Source organism: Lingula anatina, chromosome 1 (genome assembly GCF_051362555.1).
Source record: "Lingula anatina isolate TDL-2025a chromosome 1, LinAna3.0, whole genome shotgun sequence".
Classification (NCBI taxonomy): domain Eukaryota; kingdom Metazoa; phylum Brachiopoda; class Lingulata; order Lingulida; family Lingulidae; genus Lingula; species Lingula anatina.
This window is the reverse complement of record NC_141767.1, coordinates 65,464,808-65,486,763: the sequence shown is the minus strand read 5'-3', so window position 1 is coordinate 65,486,763 and position 21,956 is coordinate 65,464,808. Positions and strand designations below refer to the sequence as shown.

The 21,956-nt window shown below is 35.5% G+C and overlaps 2 protein-coding genes across 3 annotated transcripts; one reads left to right on the top strand and one right to left on the bottom strand.

The window, feature by feature from the left end:
- Positions 1-37: 37 nt before the first annotated feature.
- Positions 38-4,942, bottom strand: LOC106181041 (coiled-coil domain-containing protein 24). The gene is made up of 10 exons (XM_013565290.2): positions 4,783-4,942; positions 3,890-4,103; positions 3,562-3,722; positions 3,281-3,345; positions 2,981-3,080; positions 2,597-2,680; positions 2,343-2,397; positions 1,485-1,548; positions 1,215-1,329; positions 38-991 (listed from the first exon to the last, which is right to left on the bottom strand). The coding sequence occupies exons 2-10, from the start codon at positions 4,037-4,039 to the stop codon at positions 553-555; spliced, it is 1,233 nt and encodes a 410-aa protein (XP_013420744.1). The 5' UTR covers positions 4,040-4,103; positions 4,783-4,942; the 3' UTR covers positions 38-552.
- A 357-nt stretch (positions 4,943-5,299) lies between these two features.
- LOC106181083 (oxysterol-binding protein-related protein 11) lies at positions 5,300-21,926 on the top strand. Of its 2 annotated transcripts, XM_013565353.2 has the most exons (20): positions 5,300-5,457; positions 6,595-6,629; positions 9,806-9,911; positions 10,187-10,237; positions 10,540-10,621; positions 11,566-11,645; positions 12,096-12,229; positions 12,335-12,446; positions 16,045-16,086; positions 16,236-16,348; positions 16,576-16,673; positions 16,898-17,031; positions 17,367-17,452; positions 17,798-18,027; positions 18,293-18,403; positions 18,738-18,898; positions 19,171-19,290; positions 19,488-19,649; positions 19,817-19,882; positions 20,177-21,926. In XM_013565353.2, exons 1-20 carry the CDS (start codon positions 5,362-5,364, stop codon positions 20,228-20,230), a joined length of 2,073 nt encoding a protein of 690 aa, XP_013420807.1. In that variant the 5' UTR covers positions 5,300-5,361; the 3' UTR covers positions 20,231-21,926. The 2 variants fall into 2 exon arrangements, with proteins under 2 accessions (XP_013420807.1, XP_013420808.1); XM_013565354.2 differs by lacking the exons at positions 5,300-5,457; positions 6,595-6,629 and adding an exon at positions 7,912-8,292.
- The last annotated feature ends 30 nt before the right edge of the window (positions 21,927-21,956 follow it).

The window sequence follows — 21,956 nt, the reverse complement described above, 5'->3', positions numbered from 1 at the left end:
TCCCTTCTTACAAATAAAAGATATCCAAGCAGATGCATGAACTCGACACATTTCAAACCAACTGTATTTCTAAAAGCACCAACAATAATATAGTATTACAATTGATGATAATTACAATGTACATATCACAGCATGTGTACACAATGCAAAAAATTGCCAGCAACTTTGTAAAATAATGCTTGTGGTTTTCATATTAGTGGCATGGTGGGATGGAAGAGTTTGTGGACATTGGCAGAAATGACCACAAGGCAGGTCTGCGTCCCTGACCCAATGGGACAAGCTATCAAGAAAAACCCGCACATACTCTCAGCCTTAAAGCATGATTTGATTGCTTTATCACAGACAACAGCTAAAATGTAGCTTTGCCTGTTCTATGAGAAAGAATTTTCTCTAAATTGCCCTTAAGACTTGTTTCAAGTTGATAGTAATGAACCAGTTCTTCAGAGGTTTTTTCTTTTTAATTACACATCCACACTTTTCAAGTCAACTTATTTTCCTTCTATAACTGTTTTAAAGAATAATAAAAACAACCAGAAGCAAGAAAAGAAGATCTTATGTCTTATCTGTCCCATCAACCACCAACTTCCTAAGTCTCACAGAGGCAGGCCGCCTATGACTAGGATTGGCTGAGGTTGGTGGAGATGGAGTCAAGATTGGGGACGGAGAACTCTGAGGGCTTGCTGGCAGGGAGCCAATTCTGATAAGTCTGTGTTTAGTCCTAAATGCAGAGGTATCAACCTCCCCTGAATGTCTTCTTTGTCCCTCACCCCTTGCACCATTGGAGGCTACCTCTAGGTAAGAATCACTGTTAGCAGACCCTGCACTGTCCATTCTGGTCAGCCGGGTCTTCCTGACCCCCTGGTCTGACCCAGGTCTGGACTCGGTGCTGGTGGTGGTCAGTGGAATGTCATGGGAGGCCTTCATGGGACCAGGCTGTCTTTTAGGTGAGCTAGGACTGGCTGGTAATGGCTTTAGGGGCTCTGGGACCCGCCTGATGTGAAACAAATGTTTTTACAATATGATTATGTGTGAACAATGTGACTTCTGATTACTGGTAGAAGACAGTGATACATTCATAGAAATAATAAAATGAGTAGAAATGTGTTTTACAACTTTCCTCTGTTCAACAGTGGGCAGTGCTTAACATACAATGTGATGAGTTATGTATTTGGTTAACATTTTTCAACAGCTGTTCTTAAAGAACACAAACTTACCTTGTCCCCACTGTAGGCTTAAACAACCCTGACTTGACCAGCCCTGGTCCACTTGCTTTAGGAACCACATCTGATAACAGCTCCTGCTCTAGATGACCTCTTTCTTTCTGAAGTTCTACAAAACATCAACATATATAAACAAAATTTTACTTTTGAGGCTATGTGTGAAAATCGGTCACAAAATGTTATTTGCATTTGTTTCTTAATTCAAAAATGTGTCCTTTGAAAGCATGTTACCTACAGTGCTCATATACTTCTGATTTGTCTTACCTGTGATTGAAGGCTCCTCAGCCTGAGCCTCATCTCTGTAGTCCACCTCTCCTTGAAGGCACTCCTGGAATTGCAGGTAACTTTCAAAGTTAAATATTTAGTAACTGTATACATTAGTTCCAAATTATGAAAATTAGGAGTTGTGACAGATGAAGTAGTACAGAGAAAAGTTATCTTTGCCCAGATCTTACCTGAGAGGGGACATTACCTTCAAGATATCTCCAGGGATGGGCACAAGGCAGATATTTCCAGGAAGGGACACATGTCAGGTATATCAAGTGATGGACATAAAGCAGTATCTCCAAGGATGGACATAGAGCAGATAACTCCAGGGATGGACAGAGGGCAGTATCTCCAGGGATGGACATAGAGCAGATAACTCCAGGGATGGACATAGAGCAGATAACTCCAGGGATGGACAGAGGGCAGTATCTCCAGGGATGGACAGAGGGCAGTATCTCCAGGGATGGACATAAAGCAGATATGTTTAGGGCTAGACAGAAGGCAGATATTTCAGGAAATGGGAACAAGACAGGTATATCCAGCGATGGCCAGAAGACAGTATCTCCAGAGATGGATATAGAGCAGATATCACCAGGGATGGACATAGAGCAGATATCACCAGGGATGACCAGAAGACAGTATCTCCAGAGATGGATATAGAGCAGATATCACCAGGGATGACCAGAAGACAGTATCTCCAGAGTTGGACAGAGGGCAGAGATCTCCGGTGGTCAGTGGTGAGAAATAATATGCTTAAAGTCATTTGAATGTGTACATTGTGCCAAAATGTGAATATTTTTCATCTGTCTCTTTGAAATTAATTAATTAAAAGAAGGACAGATGAGAACATCTCACCTGAAGGAAGGCTATATCTCTGAGCAATTGGTTAACTTCCTCTTCCATGGTTTCTCTGGAAATCACATCATGAAATGTTATCAAACTGTTATTCAGTGACTTTATTGTGGTAATATTCTTTTTTCAAAATCCTTAAAAACTATTGGTTCTCAACAAGTCTTACCTGATGCTTACATGTACTTTGACAGTGAATGTCATCATATTTTGCATTCTGTTCTTAACACTATCATTACATCATCTTCATAAACATTTACCTTAAATGAAGAACAACATCATCCAGTTTCAGTACATTCAGCTTATCATTCATAGACTCCACATCGTCACTCAGCGTGGAAGCTCTGGATAAGAATGAAAAGACGACCTCAGAAACAGATATGTGTACCAGCAATAGTAGATCAGGAAAATGCTACACACTCAACCAAAATGGGTATTCAAAATTACCAATACTGTGTGATTTTCACTGAGTTTCTATAAAAAACCGAAGTTTATTTTTTGCCATAAGCCCACAAAATAAGTTATCAAAAAGTTTGCAACACACAGGTCACAAAATGCATCTTCCATTTGCCTTATTATTTACAATAGCATAACACTAAAATACAGTGATGGTATAAATTCAGTTGCCATCCTGTGCAGCCCACCTGTCACTTGTTGGTGTGAGTCTAGTGAGTGGGGTTTCCCTGCCGTCACGTGAACTTCTGGCCGTTGAAGGGCGGGAAGAGGTCTCTGCACTACCTGGCCCTGGAATTTGACAAAGTTGTCGTACAATAAATATTTAAAAACTTTGAACCAGATGAAGTATTTTAATGTATCAAAATGTATTGAATACTTATTCAAATAAAGCTGAATTAATGTGATTATAGTATCTATTAATGTTAAAAGAACTTTAAATCATTGAAGAGCAACCAAAAAACAGTGCAATTTGGAACAATTTCACATACTTTTTTTGTCTAGTGCATACTCGATAACCTCTGTATTATGTCTTGACAGGACCAAAGACGGATCCCTGTAAATTGAAGTCTATATTAATTTAAAGCAAGAAAATATCAAATGAATTAATTTTGCTTCAGTTTTCCATATTTTCCAAGTGGGTGAATATCTTATGATAACACTAAAGATTAACAATAACATTTCATGTGACTGATTAATAAACAGCATGTTATCAAAAATCAATGTTAAAATGAAATTTAATTTATTAGAATATAGACAATGTCCTGCTGACCTTCCATTTTTCTGTGCTTTTTCCCTCAAGCTGTCAACAAAGAATTTGATTTCTTGTTTTAGCCTGTCTCTGACTAGTGGAGGCTCAAACATCTGAGATCTCTGTACTGTTTGGTTGGTATCATCTCTGTAATCTCGCCATATGTCCAGCAATGTATTCACCTGCCACATAGAACATGAGTCATGAACTTTACTTCTTTAAGTTATACATTATACCATTATTAACATTTCAATATCTGATTATTAAATTCAAAATATAATTTTACTTAATTAAAATTAATAATATATGCCAAAGTTTAGATATAAACAATGTTAAATCAAAATCATGCCTCCTCATGCAGCTCTAGGCTTTGTTCCACCAGGGACTCTCCCAGCATGTCCTTCACTTCCTCCTGCTCATGCTCTGGTACATGATGCTTTACCAGTTCCCACAGAGACAATGGAGGTTCATAGGCATACACGTCAAATGTACTGGCCATAATGGAGACTGATTAAAACCCACTCTGGTCTACATCTTGCCTTTTCTTTTTTTCTAGTGAAATTCTATAATACAAAACAATGGCCATGTCTATAACTATTGTACACTGCTGAACGATATGCATCAATATGAGAAGTCCTTTGACACAAAAAGAGAGAGAAACTTACACTAACACACTGTAAACTGTTACCTAGCTATCCACTACCATCTTCATGCTTAGATAAGTGAATGTAACAGGCAGTATGCTGTATCATCACCCATAAGGGCAGCAGTAAAATGCTTTAAAATAATGTTAAACTGAAAAAATAGAATTCTGAACCTGCTGACACTTTCCAATTGTGGTAGTTCCAGTCAAATATAGAAAAGAAGCTGCACATATCTGGCAAAATGTAACAGATGCTACCGGACAATATTTAGAGGGTTTTGGCTTTGCACTGAAAATCCTCTTTCAATTCAAAACATCACATTTACAGTTATAAATGTGCAACGCTTGCCATCAAATCTGCAAATTCAGATATGGATTTATGATAAAATAAATCAATTTTATTTAACACTCATTATAAAATACTTCCTTTCGATTAGATCATTTGAACTCTTACCTTAAATGTGGCATTCAAAATAATGTGCATAGACTGACACCACATATAGTTTACATGTTGTCAAGGGTGCGCTGTCAGTTTCACATCCTCTCAAAAACAATCGAATTCTACCTTCTCTCGGTAAAGAAATCCAACAGGTTCTTACCTTTTAGCACCTAATGGATACCAAAATTCATCACTAGTCCATTGTGATAAAGATATAAAGACGTCTTTCGATGCTTCGCACGCCTGAATTTGCAGTATATTTCTCGCTCCGATTCACAATAATGGCGGCATGCGATCCCACAGTTCTTAGGAGAATCTTTTTCTGGACTCTAATTATAGGAGAGTCGCACCTGTCTCAGAAGTGGTCGCTTGTGCAATCATATGTGATTTTACGCCAAATTTTCAAATAAAAAAGAAACAGGTTTTTGAAAAAGTAAATTCGATGCTGTTAAATGATAAGTTTTTTATGAATTTAACGGTACAAGTAAATTTACATTTCGGGATCGTAAAATGAGTTTTGTTTAAACGTTGAAGTAGAAAAAAGTCATCATATTACAAATTAATATATTTGCCTTTCTAATTTTTTATTCAAATGTAGGGAAGACCTTGGTGTGATCAGGAGCTTATTTTTAGAGCCAAGGGTGGCCTTTATTACTGTCCTAAAAATGTAAACATTCTTTTGCCAGAGAGGGCGCAGCGATCGCCAGCTGGTTCCTGTTCCCTGTGCTGCAGTGACAACATGGCTGCGGTAGGAGGAGGAGACGATGGCCCAAATTTAGAAGGTTTATCCGAAGAGGAAAAGCAGAAGTTGCTTGATGTCATAAAGCGAGCAAAGGTGTGTATCATCTAATTGCTACCTTGCTTAAATGGTGTTCAAAGTGGTACATATTTTCAACTGTGTTTGGGAATTACTAATGCATGCACACCGGCAACATTCCCCAATTAAGTCGGACTGTCCCCCAGTGTTAATCTTGAGTCTGACACCCTGGGGTTGGCATTACACTACTCCTTTGCCTGTATCTTTTATACTTCAACTTTTGCTAAATATCCAACAATTCTCTCAGTTCCTCGCCGCTTGAAAGCGGTTCATGGCCATTGGGGTTGTAGAATGGGGTTAAGTTTTGTTTCAATTTAATTTAAATTCTTTGTTTTAAAAAACAAAATAACATTTTCACCTAACCAAAGTAACAGATAATTTTAACGTTGATGAATTAACAAGATCTACCAAAGTAGATGTACTAGAAATTTTATTTTTTAAACATACCTTTTTATTGTAACATCTTTCTAATGTGATGACTGATGTTTACCCTAGTACATCTTAAAGGCATACACTTATGTTGCAACATTGGCTTGTTTAGAAAATGAAATTGATATCCACCATATACCTGTAACTACTCAAACATTGCTCTTTATGTCAAGTGACAATGTAACATCTAACTGCTTTATTGGCAGAAGGCTAATGAAAAAAGTCTTTAAAGCTTGTTTTGGGGCTGTATGTTTTTAACCATCATTATCAAAACTTAATTTATATTGATTATAGAGGGATGGTTGTATAAGCCTGTAGGCTGGAGGTTTGGGATGGTTTAAAAAAAAACCAACCTTTCTGTCTGCACAGAATCAATCTATGCCATTTCTTAAGTTGGGTCAACCGTAAGGACGGATAGCCCACTATTGCAAGCTGGCTACAGTCTGTTGCTTAACTGTCAAATTGAAGAGTTGGTCAAGAAAAAAAAATTGCATTAAAATATCATCTATAGTCCCTTTAATTGAAATCAAAATTAATTCTTTTTATTCATTATTGATTAATACAATATGTATGGGATCTATCTTTCTGGCCACTGTGTGTCTTAATCTACTAGTAGACTGCATATGAAAATGTTTGAACATATGTACTGTAAGTGTAACTTGAACTCATTACTGATTTGTATGTTTTAATTGATGATTCATGTTCTGATGCAATTCTTTTTTGCAGGAATTTGAAGTGGAAGAAGAGAAGCTGGTTCTCAGGTAAGGACCTTTTTTTAGTGTCTGAACATTAAGCTTTACTGCATCAAGTTATGACTCCACTGGAAACTACCAACAAAGTTTTGTTGGTAAATGCAGCCTAACATCCAGCACACTTTAAAGTTATTCATTAAAGCACATTCCATGCTCAGCAATTGGCAGTGTTCTAGTAGCATTGCTTGAATAAGCCCTTTTCCCTAACACTTAAGTTGTTTTTAAAGTTGATCTTAATAAACCTCTGGGTAAAACAGCTTCAGAAGATTTGATATAAGATTCTTAATCATTTTTATGAGAAAATGTTTGTAATATGAAAAAAATTAACTAATGATATACAACTTAAGGACTATATAAAATATGTGAAACTATCCATTTACTGTGTAGTTCTGAAGTCATTTCATCCAGCATTATTTACTTTTACTCCCAAAGCTGTTCAAGTTTACCTCCTGTTATAACTCCACATTAAAAATGGCATTAAAGAAAGTAGAAAAATGTAGTACTTCTGTACACTTTTATGAATTTTTTCTTTCTCTGTAACATTTCTCTAACAAAAGCCAGTTGCTTGTTTTTATATGAAAAATTGATTCCAGTGAATTTTTTATCACAGGTTTTATCTCTTTTATTGATTCCTAAAGGAATGACAACTCTTTTGGAGGGAGTTAAAACAATATTATCACTTCATCACTGAACAACTTGTCATTTTATTGATGTCCTCGAGCTCTTCCAGATAACAGTTACCACTTTGGTATTGATAGAAACATAGAGAATATGATGTGGATTTCTTGAGGTATTGACAGGATAAGTTATAATTTTTTTTAGTGGATCTTTGATAAACACTGGAGACGGTGTGATATTTGAAGTCTGTACAACATATGATAATGTAGCGTTAATGTTGGCACAGGTAATAGGATGGCAGTGGTACAGCTAATGATCTATACATATTGTGTATTCTAGGTAACTAACATATAAAGTTATGTATTTAGAAATAAATTTCTTGGATTATTCTGGCATACTTTTTGTTTTAGCTACAGTGTATGCTTCATATTTTCAGCACAATCAGATTTATCCAAGAATTTAACATTTTGTTAAGCCAGATTTTTTAGCATTTGGTAGATCGAGACTTAATGTGCTAATGGGATCCCAAAAATTCAGATATGATAAACTCAATAATGGGATAAAGCTGCAATATAATGAACATAATTAATTTATGCGTAGCAAACAAACAAAATATATGCACACACATTAATACACACATATATATATATATATATATGGGGTAGAGTAGCTTTCTATGTAAAGGGTAGCATGTCATATATCACTTTTTTAGCTTGTAAATGTCACAGCACCAATCAATTTCTTGGAGGCAAATGCTACATATCTCTCCATTCTCCTCACATAATGTGCATTGGGTTGTATCAGGAGATGAGTCACAGCAGCATTGATACATTACTCCTGGGATACTCTCAGCCTCTGTTAGCCAGCAGAGCAGGGACACAGCGACCTGGAGAACCTGCTGGTGATTTCTGGGATAACTGCTTGTAATGTGTGAGAGAACTGCGAGGCTTTCCACATTGTAGAGATTTTTTTTCATGAGCTATTACTCAATGTATGTGTACCATACAATATGGATAATGAAACAGCAAAGATGGCTCATGGACTTCATTAGAAGGTGGGCTGTGTATTTTGTTATCAAGTTGTGTTTATTTCTAGTCACGTTGAGGCTGATATCATGGTAGGTGGGGTAATATTAGTTTTATTAAGGTCATTATTGAAGCTGGATTGGGTAATTGTATATAAATACTTTGAAGTTATCCATTGATATATTGAACACAGGCTCAGTGTAATTCAGCCCACCATGCAGCTGGGTTATGGATCAGGTATCTTATATATTCACCTAAACATTTTTTATGTCTCTTCCATCCCAGTTTACCACAAACCTTCATAGTCCCATTCACACCAAGAAAAAAGGCAACAAAACACATTGGTTCTTCAAGATTTGGCCCCAGTATCCTAATCATTTTAACAGCTAGTGTAACAAATTGTTGCCTGTGTTACATTTTATGACCTTAGGAGTAAAAAATATATATTAAATATTCAATAAGACTTATCATCTGAAATATTATGATTAACGAGTCAGCAAAAGTTATTGTTTACAAACAATGCTGCACAAATTGTGTTTGTGGGGTTGCAAAGAGGCATTCAATAAAAATCATCTTAAACATTTTTTATGTTGGTCCTTGTATCTTAGAATAAAGCTCAATCTCTATATGTATGGTCTGAAGCTGATAGTCAAATCTCCACTGCATTAGCCATATTCTAAGACTGGCATTGTTTCAAAACATCTAGATGGCTTGATCAGATGGCTATAGCATTGTACCTACCAGTATGGTCTAAAATAAATTATTTCATGTTTCTGATTATTATTAAACATTTAAGTTGATGGTCAAGTATTACATTTCCTAATGTGGGTTTCATAAGATACCTTTTTTTTACTGTTTGGCACCTTTCTAGCTAGAATTAACTTAATTCTGTAAAGATAATCTTCACGTAACACGTACAGGATGAATATGGAATTAATGCATCTCCACAAATTAGCATCTTTCTGAATTGCTAAGATTACATCCTGCTTTCTATAAATGTGGATAATGATGTCAGCAAGTTAAATGATAGGAATGTAATATACAGAGTGATTAGTTCTGAGGTTTGTTACTAAGTAATCTTAATGCAACTATGACGTACATTTGCAAACTCCTTGTGTTCGTATGTTGGCTTAAGCTAAATTTAGCCAGGGATCTGTGAGGTTAGAATGACTTGTCTGTGGTTGATTTTCTTAAAAAATTTTGCACATTTTTCATTGGCATTTATTGAATGTTGTACAGAAAATTTAGATCTGTTTATCTCACCCAATTTAAAGGGCAATTTCATTATTCACAATAAATGAATGAATAAACAGACATTTCTAGATGACATGTAAATATCAACAGATGTACAGTAGTATTGCCTGATTTCCAAGTCATGTTTATCAGATCATGTAACATGCTGTATTTTCCAGGTAGTTCTTTGATATTGGTCAATTATCATATAAATCAGATTATCTAATCTGCTGTGCTTTCTAGACAGTTCTTTGATATTGGTCCATATGATCCTATATATCAGACCATGTTCTATGCTGTGTTTTCCAGGCAGCCTCTGGAAGGTGTGCTCTGTAAATACACCAATGTGATGAAAGGCTGGCAATTCCGCTGGTTTGTGCTGGTGCCAGAGACGGGAATGTTGGAGTATTATGAGGTAGAACAGGAAATAATACTAGTACTGCTAGCCCCATCACAGCTTGTTAAAGATTTTGATTGTCATGAAACAAGTGAAACTTAAAGTGCTTTATGATAGTAATCTTTTTATGAATTATGTTGATTTACATCTTTAGAAAGAAATGTTATATCTATTTTTTTAATTTTTTAGTTTATTTATTCTTTTTTTTTCCTTTGGCCATTTTTTATGATATTGACTATGAGTCCCAACATAACATTTTTTAAATAAGTATTGTCATGTTGTTATTATTTCAGAAAGAAGAACACAAAAAAGTGCAAAGACCGAGAGGAAGTGTGCATTTAGCGGTATGCATGCTAGTATTTTGTTCATTTTTTTATTTGAAATATATTTCCTTAGAATTTTTTTTTTTCAATATAAGATTTCATTACTATTCTATTCCTGTTTCAAACCTATATATTTTGTCATGTAATATGAAAGCACGTTGAGGTTTTGCCTCTGAGAAAGGAAAAAATGTAACTGTCCCTTTCAAAAGCTGGATATCATCATTTAACAAGACCTGAAATACTATTGTAATATCTTTGGGAATTGCAGTCACCCAGGGGGATGCTGACTCCTGCAATAATGGCTGTTAATGCTTTATTTACAGGGTGCAGTGATTTCCCCTTCAGATGAAGACTCACAGACATTTAATGTGAATGCTGCAAATACAGAAATATATAGGTTACGTGGTAAGTTACTTGTTGTATTTAAAACTTCATGATGGGGGGGGGGGGGGGGGGGATTGTACTTCAGATGATGAAGTACAATTACAAAGTAAAAAAAGCTTACTTTTTACTTAGTAGGGTTTTATTTTTAAGCACTTAAAGAAGTACAAACACAAAAACATTAGAGGTTGTTAATTTTTATATCTGAGGATGGCATGGTGGTGTGGTTGTATAGGTGAAAAAGTCTGCTCAGTTGACAACCTAATTTCTCCACTTTCAAGTGAAATAAGCCCCCATGCAGGCAATTAAATAAATAAGTATGTCTAAATAATTTTATACTAAAAATTTTAACAAGTTTTCAGACATGTTTATTGGATATGAAATCAATTTGAGTATGATATTTTTGAAGAAAGATTCTTAAAATCTTCATAATGGTGAACAATGAAATACAATGTCATGGCACAACATATAGGTCATGTAAAATGATGTTGTACACAGTTCCAATTGTGTGATTCCTACTTTGCAATTTGGTTTCAAATGTTTGACAGAAATGATTACTGACTCAATGGCTCTGGGTCAGAGATTTGTTAGCTGGTTAAACCGGTTAAATATTTTTCCTACTGGCTCAAATGGTTTGTAATGTTCTCTACTCTATTATGTGATACACAAATAAGTATTTATAGCATTGCATGTGCAACATTTCGATAAACAATTGAGAGCTTGGATCAATCTTGCTGATTGTATATTAATTTAGTGAACTTGCTAAAAAAAGACCCCCATTTAATTAGCAAAAGTAAATTCTTGATAGATAATACATTTGTTTTTCTACCTTTAACAGTTCAGTGGTCAGAGAATGTCAGCATGCCCTAGCTGTAGTTTATATTTGAAGAGATGGTTTTGTAACAGTTAGATGTACAAATGTCAAACAGGGTATAAATCTTCATTTTGGTCATGTTATTTTATTTCAGCTTCAGATGCAAAGGAAAGAGTTCACTGGGTGAACAGGTTGAGGGCTGTAGCAGAATATCACAGTAATAACATAGCACAGGTATATGCTTGAATCTCTCTTTCTCTTTTCTTGCTGTCTTTATGTGTCTTTGAACAAGCATGTGTTATTAATCTTTCAACATATAGCATGAGAGTTAAGATAAGTTTTTTTCTCAACCAAACCAGAGGCACCATAAAAGCTACTCCAAGTAGCAGTAATAGATCACAGTACAAATAGATCACAGTACAACACAATACAACACAATAAGTTTTATTTCATTTCGGGTAAAGGTTGAAGGGAAACATTAGCTTTGCAGCTATTCAATGACAGCGGAAAGCTGCTCACTTTCAGCAATTGTATTGTTAAAATATATTTGATTTGTTAATGAAATCTCAAACTATTCAAGGTGTTTACAGTTTTCTCTGAATTGTAAGAAGATACTTAAAAATTTCTCACTTATCTTGTCTGTGGTAACTATACCGTGTTATAAGTGATGGCTTGTCTTTCCAGAATGCGCCACCAATCTACAGACACGAATCTAGAACACATTCCTTTGCTCAAGAAACACTGCCTTCTGTAAACAAAAGGCCAAGTTCTTATGGAGATTTATATGACAATCAGCCCTCCACCACAGTGACTGTCAGGTAGGAATGGCAAACATTTTGTCTGAACTGAATTTTTGTTTTACTTCAAGACTTAGTCTCCTTTGCCAAAATATGATGATACTGATCATTGCCCCACTGTTTCAGATCACATCATAAGACTGTGACTACTGTCCCCTCGCCAGATCCTCTACACAACGTGAAGGAGGTGTTGTCTCAGGTCACAGATCACGAAGAAGAACTGGTGGACAAAATGGAGGTATGCACAGGGTGCAGCTAGGTCTTTCAAATAGTAGGCTAATTACTGCGTGCATATTGCATAATTATCACTCTTACTCTCATGTATGTATGTATATATGTATGTATGTATGTATGTATGTATAGCTGTGCGTGCAATTGCATACTTGTTCAAATAAGACTGCTGATGTATATTTATAGCACAGAAAGAAATAAGGAAAAGCTGTTCAAATATCAATTTTAGGGAAATATGAAACAATGCCCTTAATATCTCTCTAACTTTTACTATTTGAAAGTATATGGTGGTGTATGGTTGGGGTTTGAGGCAAAAATTTGACTTTAAATGCATTATCAATATTTAAGTTATGCCATGATTCACCTGATTCCCTGAGAACAGCCAGGTCAGATTTGTTTGATTATCCAGCAAAGTTTTCAGTGGTTTGTGTAAATTAATGATGAGCTCTACCGAGTTCCTCCGTCCCTCCAGTACATGAGATGGACTTCCTGCTCTGTTGTAGTTGATTTGATCTGGAATTGGAAGACATTAATATTTAACTGGGTTGTGTCTGAGAGAGATGTAGATCTGTTTTCTGTGTCTATTTGTGTTTTCTGAATTCCAGATATAGATTTTCCCATCTATTGATTTATAGGTGTTTGGTGGTCTGTATGAACTTTGGATTTTTTTTTTTTTTTTGTCTTCTTTTTAAGTGAAGATTGTGGCCCATCATAATGCATGAATAAAGAGTACTAAAAACAAGTGATGGCAAAATCTGTTTGATAATCCTGCTTCTCTTGTTATCTCTGAAGTGATCAAAATGTTTGCTGGAAATTATCATTTAGTCATTTTTAGGCACAAGAAAGGTAGCGATGTTCTCCTTTAAATGTATTCCAGTTTATAAAAATAGATATCAGTAAGAATCCAGTATCCTGATTTGACCTTGGTTCCACCCCCACCCCAGAATTCTTTCCTCTTGAAATGTGTTGCTATGGTTACAGGTTAAAGTTTAAATATTTCTTAGCCTAATTTCCAAAATGCTTCTGCTCTATGCAAAACATTGCCTTTAAATTTTTTGCAAAAGTTGAAATAATGGAAAAATAATATATTTTGGCATTAATACACTGCATTATAAGGCACAGTCAAATGTGAGACAAACAGCATATTTTTCATTAAATCACAATCAGTGTAGAGTATAACTTAATACCTATTGGAAGATATCGGGATATTTGAAATTGTTGAAAAAAGTGTTGCCATATATTTTAGAAGAGACTGTTAAATTAAAACTCAGCTCCAGCAGACAACACACCTTCAATGACGAGAATGATGACATGTTTTCACTGACAACACTAGTATCAAAACCTTTTCAGAAAAAAATAAAGAAAATGTATTGTAATCAAATTCTTTTGATTTTGATTATAGTAGTTATGTCACCGGTCTTAATGAGTGAGTAGGTTGCAAAACTGAGTGCTGCTATTAATTGTGGAGTGCAACTTTGCATTCTATTGTCTAAATAGACCAAGTGTGATATGTACTCATCATATGTATTTTAATAATTACATTTCACATAAAAGTATTGATTTAAAATCTAAATGGCACTCCTATCCTTGGTCCTTAATTCTTCATACTCTTTATACTTTACATTTTATATTATTCTTATGCTGAAAGGATAAAAGGAAAGTTGACATATTGTATACTTTTGATAAATGGACTGTTGGATTTCCAAGAGTGAAGTACAGTCTGTTGTAATTTAAGAGTTTTGCTTTCCACCATGGTGACAACATTATTGATGCAGTAGGTTGGGGCCCCAGGTTTCCTTCTCTTGAATTAATTTGAATAATTGATGGGAACCTGTCATAATGTTCTCCTTGGTCACCACTGTGGGCTCTCTCTTTCATCTCTCCTGATTAATTTGATCTCTATGGTGAAACAGCTGTGAGCCACAGGGATTGGCATCATATTTGAACCAGACTTTGATTTTGGATGCTGTGCCGTGACATCAGGCTTATAATCATTTAATACTGTGGGGATTCAATTCAATTCTGACTTTTCCTGGTTTTAGCTCTTGTGGAACAGGCAGTGATGTATGTATTGCAAGTACTTCAATGATTTTATGGTGTTGTGTTTGCAACTTAGTTTTTTGTCAGAGACTTATAAGTATTCACCTAACCTAACATATTTTCTACCTGAAGTCTAAAATTTTCATCATTGTGGTGACGATTTCTTGTTGTGTTCTGCTGCCTGCCTTTTACAAAGGTGAGTTTCAGTGGGTTTTGCTTTAGTTTGATTTCTATGCTTTGACTCAGGACAGCTAGGTTCTGCTTTAACAAACCTTTCAGATTGATAGTGTTTAAGTACAGGGGTGGTAAGGGATTGAAGTGTGTCCCTTCTTTTGAGTTTTAATCATATTGCAGTCAGAGAAAAAATAAAATTGGACATAAAAGAACAAGGGTATGTGGAACGATTATAATTTATCCTAGGCATAAATTGTTGAGCTGTTAAATTGCCTTGTAACTGAAAAGTTGATTGGGGAGGGCAATTAATATAATAGTAATTAATATAATATTTCCTTAGATGGATCTTGAAATTTAAGATGACATCTTAAGATTTCTTTTCTTTTCTTGGGTGATTTTGGGTTGTTATAGCAGCACGTCACAATCTGATTTGTTGAGATTTGCATCACATAGTTATTATCATTCTGAACAAAGTAAAGATTACAGCAAGATTTGAAAGCTTGCATGGATTCAGGGTGTACATGTAGGTGTTATGAAGCCAATTTGCTCCAATTTTCACAGAGGATATAGCAGTTACTTGCTTGAAATAAGAGACCTATTTACATCTGAAGCAATTAGCACCTTTATATTCCATATCCTCTGTAAATAAAGATGAACCTGTTCATTTGAATACATGGTTTAAAAAATCAATATCATTAGGTGCAGAACATGATATTCTAATCTGTAAGCAACAGCGCTCTGACGGGAAACAGGTGAGAGGGGTCCTCATTAAGTTTATCTTCTCTTAAGTTTGTGTTGTAGACAGAGGTAAGGTGTACTTGACTGCTTGAAGGGGGATTTGGAGGAAACCTTTAGATGGAAATATCATTAAATATCCATTGAGATAAGATATTGATGTTCACTGGGAAACAAGGCTGTTACATGTAGCTAAGGGATTGTTTTGTCATGTGGGAGGTATATGCTGTTAAAAAAAAACATCCTGGATACCTTATGATGGTTTTGTTTTAATAGAAGTATATTGCATCAAGAGGTTATTAATGTGTAATATAAGACTGATCTTTTCATGTTTTAACTCCGGATCCCAGTGTCTGAGAAAAAGGACATGAACATGACCACGCCACTTTGTTGATCTGGAAAGTGATTTGGGGGTTTAGGTTGCAGTCTAATACAGTAATAGACCAAAGCAATGAGGCCGTGTCATTTTCGTCCATTTCAGTGAATTTTTTATGTTCTTAAGAGCTGGAAATCAATATGATCATGTTGCATTTATCACTTTCATTATGTCACTATTGTCTGTCATGAAACAGACAAATGTGAAGGCTTCACATTGTGCTTTGTTACAATGTATCATAGATGGTACACTCACATGCAATATTATTTTCTATTTTTAGGAACTTCCCAGCTCAGGTCACTTTCTGAACTCTCTGGATAAGGTAAAGGGCAATTTGACTATATAATATACCCAATAGTCCACCCATCAGATACAGTATCTGGCTTGGAAAATAATGACATAATTTCAATATGTAAAAAGGGTTTACTTCAACTAAGATTTAAATAAATACCAGACTAAAATTTTTTTTAGGAAATCCTGTTATTAAAAGCCACCTCAAAGGCTACAGTTCTATGCTTGGAGCAGTGTATGAACATGTTACAACAACAAGCTAGTGGAGTCCACGCGGGCAGAGGATTGGACTGGTGAGTTTGCTAAAATTATATTTTTGTGCTATTTCTAAGTTTTCACAGTATTGATTGCCATAACAAGTTTTTGTAGCGTGATTGTGCTAATTGCTTTACCCTGTTTTTCCAGTAAAATTGTGTTGATTCTTATTTCTAAGTCTCCACGTGTGAAATGTGTTGATTGCAGTTTCCAGTTTTCCCAGCATGAATTTTTCCCAGTATCAATTGTTGGTTGTAATTTCCAGGTCTCCCAATATGAAGTCCAGGTCCAGCACCAGAAGCAGCTCTGTGTCGTCTATCATCAAAGAGAACCTGCTACCTCTAGAGCAGCAAAGTATAACAGGTAAGATGTGCAAGCTTGGCATACTGTTGTGAAGAAATGGAATCTAATGTTTTGGTCTTCTTTGAAGCAGTGTTGATTTTGTGCAAATAATTTACTTCTCACAGTGGTTATGGATGACATCTTTTCAAAACGACCAGTCTAAATTGCTGTAATAAACGTGGTAAATGAAGGTAATTATGATCTGTTATTATCTATAATTACTATAACTCACCTTATATTTGCAGTCCCAGTCAACCATGATGACGATGTATCAGATGAACATGGCTACACGGACACAGACCTGGGAGGAGTGGAGGAACATAAAAGTGTCATTCTACATTTATTATCACAGTTGAAGTTGGGAATGGATCTTACTCGGGTAGGTTTTTGTGTGCATCCTTACATGGATGAGTTGTAGTCTTGGTTCTTTGACATAAATACCCTCATTGTGGTTGTAATCTGGGTGCATTGATATAAATACCCACATTATGGTTGTAATCTGGGTGCCTTGCCATGAATGCCCACATTATGGTTGTAATCTGGGTGCCTTGCCATGAATGCCCACGTTATGGTTGTAATCTGGGTGCCTTGGCATGAATACCCACATTTGGTTTGAACATGGTTGTTGCGGCAGAGATGGTTAACATAAGAAATGTTTTAATATTATAAGTTAAGTTCTAACATATATTTTATTTTCAATCATCTTATTTTCAGGTGGTGCTGCCGACATTTATTTTAGAAAAGAGGTCATTATTAGAAATGTTTGCAGACTGCATGGCTCATCCAGATATATTTGCAAAGTAAGTGAACTTAAGGCACATGGCAGTGAAAAATTGTTTTGAAATGTAACACAAACAAAGACTTATAATCACTAGGTGTTTAATTTATAGTATGAGATCATAAAAGTAAGGTCAAAAATTACTTCATTTTGGAAATGAATTTATATGAGATTGAGGAGAGTTGGAACCACCTAAATTGGAATGCAAGTCTAGCTTTCATGGCAAATTCATTTGAGGTGAATTATTGACCCTAACATCTTTGAAGAATTCTTAGAACTCCATTACTCAAGAATTGTTTTAGCCAGAAAATGTGTACAGCATCATGAAGTGGAAAGTTACCCGAATATGACACACTGAATGTTGTAGAATTCCAGACTGCACAGATCCAGAAAGTCGAATGCTCCAAGTGGTGGAGTGGTACCTGACCTCATTCCACGCTGCACGCCAGGGTTCAGTTGCTAAAAAACCGTACAATCCAATCATTGGAGAAACATTTCACTGTTCCTGGGACATCCCACAGACACTGGGGGATGACACACAGTCTGACAACATAAGACTGACATACTGTGCTGAGCAGGTGTCCCATCATCCTCCTAGTATGTAGATTTATATTTTAACATAACTCATAACATCTGAGTACACATAATGGTTACATATGGAAAAAATAAGAAAGATTTTGACAGCAGTATAATAGATATTTAGTGCAATGTTTTGATTTAGAACAGTTATATGCTTATCATAACTGGCGAAATTACCATTGTTGATATCTCAAGATGTCACATCTTGTGAAATCTCATGTTTTTAGAATCTTTCAGTTAAATTAGTCACATTAAAAAGAATTAAAATGGGTCTTTCTTGTAGTTTCAGCATTTTATTTTGAATGTCCAAAGAAAAATATGTATGTGAACGCCTCCATTTGGACCAAGTCCAAGTTTATGGGAATGTCTATAGGTGTAGTTATGGTAGGAAAAGGTGAGGAATCAGTGTTTGTCTTTAATGCTGATATTTAAAAAAAACAAATGTTGGCTATATTATTTTGTTTGGAAAGGCTGTGATATTCTCCAGCTATGAAAACATTGGTTATACTCTTCTGCCAGGGTTGGGCTTTGCATTTCAAATTAAGTTGTATTGTTGCAATATTGGCTTTTTTTTTTCATAACAAAAATTTAAGTACTATTATGAAATTAAGACTAGAATTCCAGTGACTTTATCTATGGTAGAGCACAATGAGGACTATGTATTTACAACTCCAGTGATTTTCTCTCTGGTAGAGCTCTTAGTAAGGACTATGCATTTACAATTTCAGTGACTTTATCTCTGGTAGAGCACAATGAGGACTATGTGTTTAGCCTGCCAAGTGCCTATGCCAGGTCCATTCTGACCTATCCCTGGGTGGAGCTCGGTGATAGAGTGACTATCACATGTCAGCAGACTGGATATGCAGCTGCTATAGTGTTTCATACTAAGGTAATACATTGGTGCCCCATCATTGAAATTCATAATCAAGTTTATAAATCAAAATTATACATTTATGTTATGTGTCAAAGGCTTAAAAGGCTTGCAGTATGGTATTCAGTTATGCACACAGGCTTAATAGAAAGGTTTATGAATCTTTACACTACATATAGGTTGGACTTAATCAGTGTAAAAATTAATTTGCAACTGTGACTTTAGACGGATTTCATTGGAAAATGGATCCCAGTAGTTAAAAAATTACCTTCAGGTCACTTTTCTTCTAGCCCTTTTATGGTGGCAAACTGCATCGAGTTTCAGCTGAAGTAAAGAACCCAGAGGGCACTGTGATATGTAAAGTAAATGGGGACTGGAATGGGACTATGGAGTTCACCAATACCTCAGCTGTAAGTACTGCTTGTCACATGCACACTGGACACTGCCACATGAAGTGATTAGAGAGTAAGATGTGAATCTTTCAATTTCACAACAATCCCAGACACTGCTCAGCTTAAACATTTTTCTGTCGTCAACATTTTCATTTTTTACATCATACCTCGGGCATTTTATAAACGTTTAAATTGGTGGACTGTGAATATTTCAGGGCACCAGTAAGGTTATAGATGTTAGTAAGCTGGAGATCAAGAGAAAGAAGGTGCGACCCATGAGCAAACTGGGAGATTTTGAATCCAGGAAATTATGGCAGCATGTCACCAATGCTTTGAAGTTAGGGGATATTGAGACTGCCACAGAACACAAAAGATTTGTGAGTTCTCTCAAAACTTAAAGCATTGTTGTCCAAAAACTGTCAAAGATCCTTTACACGTAAAAAGACCTAAATTAGAACCATCGTGAGATGAAATTTGTTTTTGGAGAATTGTATATTTTGTGATCCGTTTTCCTTTTGTAAGCAGTAATGTGATTCTGTTCTAGCTGGAAGAGAGACAAAGAGAAGGTGAGAAATACAGAAAGGAGACCAATACCCCATTTGCAGCAAAGGTAAAATGTCATTTTTTGTAGAAGTTGTTTAGTTAGTTTCAGGATTGTTTAAAGTCTCATAGGATTCTATTTGTCTCTTTAAGTGTAAAGATTGGCTGAAAATTACTTGTAACTTAAAGTTTTACTCTATAAATTGAATGGGCATGACACAAGAACCTTGCTAGTGGGAAATTAAACTTTTTTCACCTATTTTGTCATTTATCCAATTTTTAAGTGGGAGAGCTAGACTCAGATGGCATGTTTTTTTTCTTCATGAAAATTATTATTTTATTTTCATACTTTGCTCCCTTTCAGTATTTCAACAAAGAGGGAGATGTGTGGGTGTATAAAAAGACTTTGAAGAAGTAACAGATAAAAGCTACATCCAAAGTATACCAAGCCAGGCTCCTTGGTATAAAGCACCTGCTGTGGTGCTGCTGGTGCTGACATCTGTTGGTGGAATAGAAAATCAATCTCAGCAAGTGTATGCCATCATGTCCTCTGTGGTAAAAGGATGAGATGGTGTATGTGGCAAGCAAGCCTCTTTATTTACTTCAGGTCCATATTGTACGTGCACAGTACGTGAAGTATAGAATTATCAAGTGTTACATGTTATGTGAATTTTACAGATACCACAGTTGTTTAAGATTATGAAAAATGCCAAATAAATGAGGAAGTGATGTTTGTTATATTTTATGTACATTGCTAAAAATAATTTATATTTTTCCATAAACACCCTAAAGACCACAGCTAATAAAAAGCTGCTGGCATAGGATTAGACATACATTGAAGATTACCGAGAGTTTGTATGTAGAAATGATAGCAAATGTTGTCACATTGTGCTAAAGTTTAGAGACTGAAGACACTCCTGATGTATATGTAGAACTATTATGCCCATAAAGCATCACAGTATGTTTCAATATATGTACATAGTAGACAAAAAAGTGCCACTTAGCAATTGCATTCAATCAATTTCTTGGTACCATTTTCTGCATTAAACCAATTCTCTGGGGGATCTAAAATATTTACAAGCAACTGATTACATGTGCTGCTGAAGTAGCTTGCTGAATATTTAAAATAGGTTATTGGGAGCAGAACACATGATACTGTTGCAAGTAATGGCCTTTACCCTTGTGCTTGTGTACTGTGAGACAAACTGATTAAGAAAGGAAAAGCAGTTTGATTTTGGGAAAGAAATGTACAAACTGTAAGCCTTTTGGGATATAAGGATTCAAGTGAGTGACTTGTTATATCAAAATATATGATTGAGGGAGATTCAAATATGCCTTCATCTCTGTTCTAGCTACAGGATCTATATCTCACCAGATGTGGCATGGGTAGTTAGTATCACAGGTCAAACACATAGCTGATGTAGTGCAGTGGTTCACAGTATAGGCATATCATGGGATGTAGGTTTCCCAACTTCCCTTTCATGTTAAATATTCAGTCTTGTAACACAAGATTATGCTAAATCAAAATTGTTCTTTTTTTTTTTAAGTCTTGAATATGTGCAACACATTATATTTAAGTTCAGTACTTGAAGCACACCATTTTTTTTCATTGGGGGGAGGGGGGAATACTGGAAACTCACCTCTGTTATAAATAGATACATGCAGAGACAGTATCAGAGAGCTTGGATAGAGGCAAGTCACTTCCAGTTCTTTGAAACTCTGGGTGAGGTGGAGAGCAAAATTCTTAGTACGTAATGTCTCTTGTACCTTTTTAGTAAATAATGAAGCTCGTCATAGGTAACTGTGAAACATGCTATTTCTTGTAATAACATATTTGTAGAATATAATTAGTATCCTTGGGGGGATATAAAATACCTGTTAGTTCAGTAGCACTAGTATCAGACTTAATAGAGCTCCTGGCTGAAATATTATTATTGTCAGTTACTGAACTGTTTGGATGTGGGGGGGGGATGCTTTGTGTATAAATGTGCAATAATGTGTGCATGCTAGTGTAGAAGTTATATTAAAGCAATAACAGTTGACATAAATGGACAAAGAAAGAGGTGATCAAATTATTAAGTTTCTGCAAAATAAAGAACTATTGTATTTTACAATTTAGTGTTCAGAGAGTACTCTTTATATCA

Coding starts and splice junctions, on each gene's coding strand:
- LOC106181083 (XM_013565353.2), top strand. CDS start 5,362: ATGGCTGCGGTAGGAGGAGGAGACGATGGCCCAAATTTAGAAGGTTTA. Junction 5,458..6,594: donor ATGTCATAAAGCGAGCAAAG/GTGTGTATCATC, acceptor TCTTTTTTGCAG/GAATTTGAAGTGGAAGAAGA. Junction 6,630..9,805: donor GAAGAGAAGCTGGTTCTCAG/GTAAGGACCTTT, acceptor TGTGTTTTCCAG/GCAGCCTCTGGAAGGTGTGC.
- LOC106181041 (XM_013565290.2), bottom strand. CDS start 4,039: ATGGCCAGTACATTTGACGTGTATGCCTATGAACCTCCATTGTCTCTG. Junction 2,398..2,596: donor GATGTTGTTCTTCATTTAAG/GTAAATGTTTAT, acceptor TGTGATTTCCAG/AGAAACCATGGAAGAGGAAG. Junction 1,330..1,484: donor TGAGGAGCCTTCAATCACAG/GTAAGACAAATC, acceptor GATGTTTTGTAG/AACTTCAGAAAGAAAGAGGT.